At 39.1% G+C, this 11,511-nt stretch overlaps 1 protein-coding gene across 6 annotated transcripts in view; it reads right to left on the reverse strand.

Moving 5' to 3' along the window:
* znf384a (zinc finger protein 384 a) overlaps nt 1–10,760 on the reverse strand; it is a 31,113-nt gene extending 20,353 nt beyond the window's left edge. For 4 of the 6 annotated variants that reach the window (XM_062047415.1, XM_062047412.1, XM_062047410.1 and 1 more), the window contains exons 1-5: nt 10,610–10,760; nt 2,557–2,624; nt 1,824–2,121; nt 538–660; nt 260–411 (exon numbers count right to left, since the gene is read on the reverse strand). In XM_062047415.1, coding sequence (XP_061903399.1) covers nt 260–411; nt 538–660; nt 1,824–2,121; nt 2,557–2,619 — 636 coding nt within the window. In that variant the 5' untranslated portion in view covers nt 2,620–2,624; nt 10,610–10,760. The other 2 variants (XM_062047411.1, XM_062047414.1) reach the window with 2 other exon arrangements.
* Between the last annotated feature and the right edge of the window lie 751 nt (nt 10,761–11,511).

Here is an 11,511-nt window from a genome sequence, read left to right on the forward strand (position 1 = left end):
AACTTGAATATTAATGTGAAGTTTCTTTCTATAGTTTTCCTCTGTATGTAAGATTTTAGCCAAACTGCAGTTTGCCGCAATGAAGGACTATTGACTTGGAGGAGCGGCTCCACACGATGTATGGAGATACACGGTTGCTGCTAGCCAAAAAGTATTCTGGAAATGCAATTGACGTTTAAAAATCGAAATGTAAGACCCGATTCCCATCGATACCCAAGCCTAGACATGAGTGCAAAACAATGCAACAAAAGAGACACACCTGTCCAGTGGCTGCCAGGTGTGCTAATATCAACGCGTCGCTTCCTGGAGGGAGGATGGCGCTCGGTCTGCTCATTTGTTTGCTCTTCCTGCCTCGCTTGCCTGCCGTTGGCATGACAACCACAGGGGGATCGGCTATGTCGCCCTTCTTGTCTGCAAACAAAGGACACAGTACATTAGCCACCCTGTTTCCGCCGCCATTATTTACCAGTCTGATTCAAGCACTGGAAGCAAAAGAATCACAACAACAAAAAAGTATCCTGCATCCCGGGGCTTCACCTGTGTTTGAGGGGTGCAGCGCAGACACGAACATGGTGGTGGCAGAATAAGGTCCCGCCACAAAAGACTGAGTGGAGGCAGTAGGGACCAGCGTGCCTTGGGGGGTCGTGATGACCAGGCCCGCTGACAGAGGAAAAAACCCACTGTGGCTGTGTCTCAATTGGCGCACTTCCTTACTTACACTGAAGTGTTTTGCACTCACACATGCACTAAAAACAGCCGGAAATACTTGGGGTTTTCCTTTATTCACACTTCTATATATATAATATCTGCTCATATGCACTACTGGTAATTCCAGCGTTAGTAAAAAGCTTTGGGGTCTTTTGTGTTAATTTCAGCTTGGTTAGCTATGCTATGTTAATAGCTATAATTAATAGAAGTCGTATAGTCATTAATAGAAACTGGTCAAATGGATGACATAACGTTCTACAGCCATTACTTGCAAGTTTAAATAACATGGATGACGGCCAATGACCACTAGGGTTGTCAAAAGTATCGATACCAACATGCAAAAAATACATTGATACCTTCTTTTTTCAGTATCGTCAGTGCGGGGGGTGTATATTGTAGCGTCCCGGAAGAGTCAGTGCTGCAAGGGGTTCTGGGTATTTGTTCTGTTGTGTTTCGGTGCGGATGTTCTCCCGAGATGTGTTTGTCATTCTTGTTTGGTGTGGGTTCACAGTGTGCCGCATATTTGTAACAGTGTTAAAGTTGTTTATACGGCTACCCTCAGTGTGACCTGTATGGCTGTTGACCAAGTAAGCCTTGCATTCACTTGTGTGTGAAAAGCCGTAGATATTATGTGACTGGGCCAGCACGCAAAGGCAGTGCCTTTAAGGTTTATTGGCGCTCTGTACTTCTCCCTACATCCATGTACACAGCGGCGTTTTAAAAAGTCATACATTTTACATTTTGAAACCGATACCGATAATTTTGAAACCGATATCGATAATTTCCGATATCACATTTTAAAGCATTTATCTGCCGATATTATCGGACATCCCTATTGACAACCCTACTGACCATGTCAATAGTCAAAACGGAGGCACTAACTCCGCTTAAACTATTAAAAAGAAGCAGGTAAATATTGCGATTGTCATTTCCATGTAGTGCACGACGGCAGTAAATCGATGTGGGAGAAAACGCTACAGTGTCTGAATTTGCGCAGTGTGCTTTTCAAAGTGTACTGACGGAAGTACTCGATTTGAGACACAGCCTGTGATGTGTTGGGGGGGGAGGGGGGACATTTGAAATCTGAGCACAAACACGTGGACAACGCCACTCACCCGCCGTCATAATTCCCGTTGAGGGAACGGGCACAACAGTGACGTTCTGGGAAGTGTGTGACTGGTGCATGTGTCCTCCGACAGCACTCATGGACGCTCCTCCTCCGACCGCCGAGTTTCCGCCTTCCTGTTTGGTTACCACCCGCAGGCCAGGCCCCGCGTCCATGGAGCCGGGCATGGCGAGCACGGCCGTGGGGTAGTGCGGGGACGGAGCGGAGGAGTGAGGGAACGACGGAGCGCCGGGCTTCTCCGTGCCGAGTTGCTCCTTGGTTTTGTTCAGGAACATGGCGCTCTCGATCTAGCGGGGATGAGCAGAGGGGGCAGGTGGGCGGGAGAGAGGCGAGGACAGGAAGGAGGGGCGATGCCCAAACGGAGGAAGCGGGTGAAAATTGGATGGAGGACAGAGACATGAGAGACGGGTTCCATCACATGGGAAGGGGGTGCAAACGGAGGAGAGAGAACAAACAACAACAAAAAAAAGGTGAGATGCAAAGAGCAGAAAAGGAAAAAAAAAGTCGCAAGGAGATGAGAGAGGAGAGGGCACGGGAGGGATCATGTGACTGTCGGCGGAACTTCGAAGAAGCCACATGACCGCTGTGTGTCGTAACCAACATCATGTCAGTGTGCGGCAGAAAGTAAGCATCAACAAGACAACACCTGCAGGGAATCCTGGGACACGGAACATGCCACGACACCATGTGCATTTCAAGTCCAACAATAAGGTTGTCTCTACCTGTCCTTGTACAGTGGGGACGGGAGACCAAAAGTATGATGAGTTGAAATGGGAATCGTCCATTTTTTCTGTAATTAAAAAGCAGCACACTTAGAAAACACCTCCTCCTCCTCCTCACTGCGCCTCCTCCTGCATGGCTGCACTTCACGCATCTTAGTTTGCTTCCTTTCCGCGTATCCTCTACTCAGTCGGGTCGGGGTCTCCTCCTTCCACCGGCGGCGGGAACCCCGGGTCTAGCCTAATACAATCAGTATGTTGCTAGGCAACCGCTACAACTTGAGCCTGACTTGGGCAGGGGAGTTAGGAGTTAAATTGAACTCACGTACGGAGAAGAGGATGTGAAAGGAATCAGGCAAAGATGGTCAACACCCAAAGGGATGCATTGCCAGCATAAAAAAATCCAAAGATGGAAACGCTGCTAGTCATCACTTTTCTGACGCTTTATGAGTATGCACTCACTTATTAAAGTGTGGTTGCTTAGGGTGTAACTGTCTGTGTATTTGTATTGAACCGTTTCGGTACGGGGGGTTCGGTTCGGAACGGAGGTGCACCGAACGAGTTTCCACACGGACATATTAAGTAGCGCACCGCACGTTGTGTAAACAACGCACACCGAGGCACAACACACGGCATGCTAACAACGACCGGGCTACTACAACGTGCAAAAGCCAGAGCTGGAAGACCCTCTTGCCGTGTTAAGATCTCCCGTTTGGGAATATTTCTTCAACAAAGAGAAAGACGAGCATCGTGCAAACACCGCATTCAAGCAGCCTCTCCTCGGCGAGTCAGGCAGGGCTAAAGCAGTAAAAGATGCCGTTGGTGTTTTTATAGCAGCAGATTTAAGACCATATTGCATTAAAAAATAGATTTTGACCCACTGAAAGAACAATGAGCCCATATATCCTCTTACTGCCAAGTTAGCCATGCACTACCTCGCCATACCTGCTACCTCCGTGCCCAGCGAAAGGGTATTTTCCACAGCTGGAGACATTGTAACTGCAAGCAGGTCTGCTCTTTCTGCAGACAATGTGGATAAACTGATTTTTCTGGCAAAAAACATGAAAATTGAGTGAAAGTTACCAGGGTTAAAGGCTGGGGGGAAAAAGAAAAGTTAATCTGAGGCTGAGTTGACTTGAAACTGTTTAATGTTGCACTTTTTGTATGTAGAAGAAACGTTTTGTCATTTTATTTAATCTGAGCAACAACTTGAAGCAGTCTAATGTTGCACTTTATATGTGGAAATGTTGCACTTTATATGTAGAAAGGTTTTGTTAAGAAACCAATTCCGAGCCTTATCTTATTTAGTTTTTATATGATCTATGTTGACTGCATTAACCCTGGCAATGGACCCTGTGTGTATATGTATGTTATTATTATCCTTATCATTCATGACTGCCTGCTGTTGCACTGATCAGCCTAGTGGTGGCTCACATTCATCACACACAGAGCTATTTTAAAGCAATGTTAAAAGGATAAAGCCATTGTTTACAAATTTTGGTACATAAATAACCAGAAAATGTATATTTTGTTGTTTTCTTACTGTACCGAAAATGAACCGAACCGTGACTTCTAAACCGAGGTACGTACCGAACCGAAATTTTTGTGTACCGTTACACCTTTAGTGGTTGCTCCTGCACATGTCAGTAGGTGTCATTTAGGAAAAAGACAAACGCTCTGTTCTGACTGACTCAGTTTTTTTTTTGCATGCTCCTTTCAGTCATTGTGCGTGTAAAGTGCAAATCAGTCACATTTTGCATGTAATTATATGTTGGGCACAACAACCAAATACAGAATCGATCCACAAACACAATTATCAATTATTTTAGTCATCGGGTATCAATTAGTTTGTTCGATTAATCGAGTAATTGGATAAAATACTCTTTGTAGCCTCGAGGGATGTAATGATAAACGGTATAATGATAAACCGTGGTAAAATGTTAATATTAGCATTTTAAATTAAAACCGTGATTGGTAACAATATGATGAACTCACAGACCGTTAACGCTGCTAATTTACGGACAAGCGTAAATGCTAACATGAATACAAGAGACCTTAACGTCTTTTTCCATAAAAAAAACGACATTCCCCAATCTAAACTTAGACAAACACATTACTGTCTGAGGAACAATAAACCTACACGCTGTGCGGTCTTAGACAGAGAGATTGACAACAAGAAGGGAATTTGCGTGAACCGGACGTAACATGCCAACACTTGTTTTTTTCTTTATCATTAAAAAACACTGAAAATTTTACAAATTAAAACGGGAAACAATAAACATATTAAAACACTCAAACAAAAATAATATGGCTCTTAAGTAGCTAAAACCATATTATTACATAATATAATTCTTCTGCCAAGAAAGTATGTTATGTAGCAATTTATTTGTTGTATTTAATTTTTTTTTTTTTTAAGTAGGTATGTGTGCATGAGTATTCTTTAAACACATTCAACATTACCGCAATAATATTACCCGCGATAATGTTGGTGACAATAGAAGTGACAGGAGATGTTCATATTTTTACATCCCAAGTAACCTCAATGTAAATTTCACGGAAAATAGATGAATTTTTTTTTATGATTTCCATAACTTTGTACATCAACATTAAAACTGCACGTTTAACATGTGTGCATTATAAAAAATGTAATTAAAAAAATATGTTGCCGCAGTTCACCGCCACACAGATCAAGGCACACACCACTGTTCTCATGTGCGCTGTGTTACAGCAGCCGTGTGGAAACTGTGTCGGCATATTATAAGTTCCGGGAACTCCATGCAGTCCAGATTGAATAAATGTTTATTAGTTACACACATTAAATGATTAATCGAAGCAACAGAATGTAAATTTAAGTTGTTTACCTAATCAAATAAAAAAATTATTTCAGTCCTAAACACAATAAGCAAAGCAACCAATAAAAAACACTCCAATCACAGAAACGCTGCAAGATTAATAACAAATGCCCAAAACGCATCCATAACCTAGAAAACAACTACATGAGAAAAATGCTGCAAGTTCATCGAAAAAAATACATTTTAAAGTCATAATAAAAAAGTTGGTAGAAGGAAAAGGTAATTTTCTTAATGTTTTAGTGAAATACTCCATAATAGATCTTTTCTTTTTTACAAAGCAGCCAATTTAAGTAGCTTATGTTAGCATAGCAAACCATGTTTGTTCCATTTACTTGCAGCATTTCTCACAGGCAGGTGTTTCTGGGGTTTGGATGCATTTTGCAGGCTTTTTCTTCTGCATGTGTTTCAAGGTGTTTGTGTGTTCAGTCTGGTTTTTAGATTTTTTTTCTGCGTTTGAAGTGTAAAAATAAATTTGCCCACTATGAGTGTACAGTATAACCCATAAACAGGTTAAAAAAGCACAACATGCAAAAATTCACTTGACATAATCCGTTTTTTTTATGCAGTTTCAAGCCAATTTACTAACAATATTGATTAACAAACAGCTATTGTCTATGTGACCACTACAGTTATTCGGGCTGGACTGATAAATCAATATCAATATACATCACGATAAATCGATATCAATACAAAATTTATTGGTCGGAAGAAACTGGAAGTTACAAAGCAAGGTTGGTTGCATGAACAAAGGCACTCGCACTCTGATACCTTAGTAAGACAGGAAGTGATCGCTGATAGGCTAACAGCCAATCACGTAACAGTATCAAGTTTGGTTGCGCCATCTTATTGTGTCGCTGTTGATTTGCTGCACGGAGTGAGGAAAGAAACTAAAAATGAGCGCTTCGTAGAGATAAAACAGGAAAAGTCACCTTGGCAGTATGGTAGTTTTATGGATTTTTCAAAATGGAACGTAGTCCATAACTGTGCTCACCTCTTTTCTTTTCAACCCTCGTCCGTTCCCTATTCGGGTACACAGAAACCACAGACAGGAACTAAAGTGCAGGATTGTATAAATAAAATAAATAATAGTAAATTGGTTTAGTCATATTCAAATATTAATCACAGCATAACATAAATTCCTTTCCATACTTAAATAACAGACCAAATGAAATGTTCTTCTCAGGTTTTTTGAAGTCTACAATTTCACACACTTTGCACTATTTTGTTCCACCTTATTAAGCACTTCTTACATATTCCTTATTTTGGCACGTTTTAAGACGTTATTAAGTGTTCAATGTGATTTTTTTTTAGAGTTTTGTTTACATTGACTGTTTTTCTTGCTTGTGTTGACATTTCCTTTCCTTTCTGCCTCGATAGATGTGGGAGGAAGGTTACATTTTCTATAAAAAATATTTACATTTAATATATTTTTCTCCTGCTCCTTATTTTCGATAGGTCATGAAAAAAAAATCAATAATTATCGATATCGACCGATACAGAACATGTAGTAATCTGTGCTCACCTCTTTTCTTTTCAACCCTCGTCCGTTCCCTATTCGGGTATACGGAAACAACAGACAGGACCTAAAGTGTAGGATTGTATAAATAAAATAAATAAATAATAGTAATTTGGTTTAGTCATATTTAAATACTAATCACAGCATAACATTAAATAACACACCAAATTAAATGTTCTTCTCCGGTTTTTCGAAGTCTACAATTTCACACTTTGCACTATTTTGTTCCACCTTATTAAGCACTTCTTACATATTCCTTATTTTGGCACGTTTTAAGACGTTAAGTGTTCAATGTGATTTTTTTTAAGAATTTTGTTTACATTGACTGTTTTTCATGCTTGTGTTGACATTTCTATTCCTTTCTGCCTTGATAGAGTGGGAGGAAGGTTACATTTTATATACATTTTTTTTACATTCAATATATTTTTCTCTTGCTCCTTATTTTCGATAGATTGAAAAATATCAATAGTTATCGATATCGACCGATATAAAACATAATCTGTGCTCACCTCTTTTCTTTTCAACCCTCGTCCGTTCCCTATTCGGGTATACGGAAACAACAGACAGGACCTATAGGGCAGGACTGTATAAATAAAATAAATAATAGTAATTTGGTTTAGTCATATTTAAATACTAATCACAGCATAACATTAAATAACACACCAAATTAAATGTTCTTCTCTGGTTTTTCAAAGTCTAAAATTTCCCACTTTGCACTATTTTGTTCCACTTTATTAAGCACTTCTTACATATTCCTTATTTTGGCACGTTTTAAGACGTTATTAAGTGTTCAATGTGATTTTTTTTTTAGTTTTGTTTACTTTTAGTGTTCATCATGCTTATGTTGACATTTCCTTTACTTTCTGCCTTGATAGAAGTGGGAGGAAGGTCATCCATCCATTTTCTACCGCTTATTCCCTTTTGGGGTCGCTGGAGCCTATCTCAGGTACAATCGGGCGGAAGGCGGGGTACACCCTGGACAAGTCGCCACCTCATCGCAGAGGAAGGTTACATTTTATATAAAATTTTTTACATTTAATATATTTTTCTCCTGCTCCTTATTTTCGATAGGTCATGAAAAAAAATCAATAGTTATCGATATCGACCGATATAGAACATATAGTAATCTGTGCTCACCTCTTTTCTTTTCAACCCTCGTCCGTTCCCTATTCGGGTATACGGAAACAACAGACAGGCCCTAAAGTGTAGGATTGTATAAATAAAATAAATAATAGTAATTTGGTTTAGTCATATTTAAATACTAATCACAGCATAACATTAAATAACACACCAAATTAAATGTTCTTCTCCGGTTTTTGCAAGTCTACAATTTCACACACTTTGCACTATTTTGTTCCACCTTATTAAGCACTTCTTACATATTCCTTATTTTGGCACATTTTAAGACGTTATTAAGTGTTCAATGTGATTTTTTTTTAGAGTTTTGTTTACATTGACTTTTTTTCATGCTTGTGCTGACATTTCCTTTCCTTTCTGCCTTGATAGAGTGGGAGTACGGTTACATTTTATATACAATTTTTTTACATTTAATATATTTTTCTCCTGCTCCTTATTTTCGATAGATGGAAAAAAATCAATAGTTATCGATATCGACCGATATAGAACATATAGTAATCTGTGCTCACCTCTTTTCTTTTCAACCCTCGTCCGTTCCCTATTCGGGTATACGGAAACAACAGACAGGACCTAAAGGGCAGGATTGTATAAATAAAATAAATAATAGTAATTTGGTTTAGTCATATTTAAATACTAAATCACATCATAACATTAAATAACACACAATTAAATGTTCTTCTCAGGTTTTTCGAAGTCTACATTTTCACACTTTGCACTATTTTGTTCCACTTTATTAAGCACTTCTTACATATTCCTTATTTTGGCACGTTTTAAGACGTTATTAAGTGTTCAATATGATTTTTTTTAAGAGTTTTGTTTACATTGACTGTTTTTTATGCTTGTGTTGACATTTCCTTTCCTTTCTGCCTTGATAGAAGTGGGAGGAAGGTTACATTTTATATAAAAATTGTTTTACATTTAATATACTTTTCTCCTGCTCCTTATTTTCGATAGGTCATGAAAAAAAAATCAATAGTTATCGATATCGACCGATCCAGAACATATAGTAATCTGTGCACACCTCTTTTCTTTTCAACCTCATCCGTTCCCTATTCGGGTGTACAGAAACAACAGACAGGACCTAAAGTGCAGGATTGTACAAATAAAATAAATAAATAAATAATAGTAATTTGGTTTAGTCATATTTAAATACTAATCACAGCATAACATTAAATAACACACCAAATTAAATGTTCTTCTCAGGTTTTTGCAAGTCTACAATTTCACACACTTTGCACTATTTTGTTCCACCTTATTAAGCACTTCTTACATATTCCTTATTTTGGCACGTTTTAAGACGTTATTAAGTGTTCAATGTGATTTTTTTTTAGAGTTTTGTTTACATTGACTGTTTTTCATGCTTGTCTTGACATTTCCTTTCTGCCTTGATAGAGTGGGAGGAAGGTTACATTTTATTTATATTTTTTTTACATTCAATATATTTTTCTCCTGCTCCTTATTTTCGATAGGTCATGAAAAAAAATCAATAGTTATCGATATCGACCGATATAGAACATATAGTAATCTGTGCTCACCTCTTTTCTTTTCAACCCTCGTCCGTTCCCTATTCGGGTATACGGAAACAACAGACAGGACCTAAAGGGCAGGATTGTATAAATAAAATAAATAATAGTAATTTGGTTTAGTCATATTTAAATACTAATCACATCATAACATTAAATAACACACCAAATTAAATGTTCTTCTCAGGTTTTTCGAAGTCTACATTTTCACACTTTGCACTATTTTGTTCCACTTTATTAAGCACTTCTTATATATTCCATATTTTGTCACGTTTTAAGACGTTATTAAGTGTTCAATGTGAATTTTTTTAGAGTTTTGTTTACATTGACTGTTTTTCATGCTTGTGTTGACATTTCCTTTCCTTTCTGCCCTGATAGAAGTGAGAGGAAATTTACATTTTATATAAAAATGTTAATATATTTTCTCCTGCTCCTTATTTTCGATAGATGGAAAAAAACAATAGTTATCGATATCGACCGATATAGAACATATAGTAATCGTGATACAGTTTCCAGCCACATCGCCCAGCACTAATTAGCTTAATGCAAATTAAACGTATTGCCAGCTGGCAACTAGTAGCCGACTAAAATGCCAAAATATTGCAAATAGTGAGCCGATTTAGTGAGAAAACACTTAGACGGGTGACTTTGGGGCTCCCTTGCACTTTAAAAAGCTGATAGTTAGCATGCGCTAAGCTAGCTAGCATGCTAACTTGCCTCCATTAATGTTCTCCTTTTGTTCGCTAAAGCTACACGGAGGCCCTGCCTGCGTGTGCGTTACTCCGCTTTCATCGTCGCTCCCTCTGCGCACCCTCTTCGCTACTCTGTGCTCATCGCGCCGAGTGAGAATTAAAAAAAAGAGAAAAAAAAAAGCGTGGTATAAAAAAAAAAAAAAAAAACAAGGTAGAAAAAAAAGGGTCGCCGCCTGTGAGGAAGACGCAGCTTCATGCAGACTTCCGGCCGCTGGGACGACAGGCACACAACTGCAGTCGGTTAACAAGCAGCAAACAACTCATGGGGGTAATTACCGGTGAAATTGACTTGCCGTCACCTCCCGGAGCTTTCCCTGGTCGGGACACCGGAGAAACTTTATCCAAACGAGCCCCCCTTGACCTCTCACTTGTGTTTTTTTTCTCGCGTTTTCTCCCCTCTGCCAGTGCTGCCCACCAGAGTAAAGACGTCCGGAGTGCAACATGTGAACTTCCGCCTGGCGCTGTCAAAATAAACTAAATACCTTTTAACTTCAAAGCGAAGTAATGGCGTTGAAATGTCCCTGATATGGACACGATCCGTTCAGCTTCACTTGTAACGAATCGATTCGATCAAAAGTGCCGTGGATCTCAAAGATGCGCGACGCTGGCGTTTGGGACTTTATTTTGGAAGCGGCTAAAAAAATAAAAGGAGGTTGTTATACTTACGACTTACACAATGTTAACTTGACAAAGATGCCAACGTCAATACAGTACAGCAGTGGTCCCGAACCACCGGGCTGCGGATCGATTGGTACCGGGCCGCACAAGAAATAAAAACAATAAAAAAAATTATTAAATCAACATAAAAAACACAAGATACACTTACAATCAGTGCACCAACCCAAAAAACCTCCCTCCCTTATTCACACAAAAGGGTTGTTTCTTTCTGTTATTATTATTTCTGGTTCCTACATTATATACCAATATAGATCAATACAGTCTGCAGGGATACAATCCGCAAGCACACATAATTGTATTTTTTTATGACAAAAAACAAAAACAAAAAATACCATACATAACCGCACCCCCCCTCTCCCCCCAACCAGTCCGCAGGACAAATTTTCAAGCGTTGACCGGTCCGCAGTTACAAAAAGGTTGGGGACCACTGCAGTACAGCATGTGTCAAACTCAAGACCAGTGGGGGTATACTTGGCCCGCCACATCATTTTATGTGGCCC

This window comes from Entelurus aequoreus, linkage group LG05 (genome assembly GCF_033978785.1).
Source record: "Entelurus aequoreus isolate RoL-2023_Sb linkage group LG05, RoL_Eaeq_v1.1, whole genome shotgun sequence".
Classification (NCBI taxonomy): Eukaryota; Metazoa; Chordata; class Actinopteri; order Syngnathiformes; family Syngnathidae; genus Entelurus; species Entelurus aequoreus.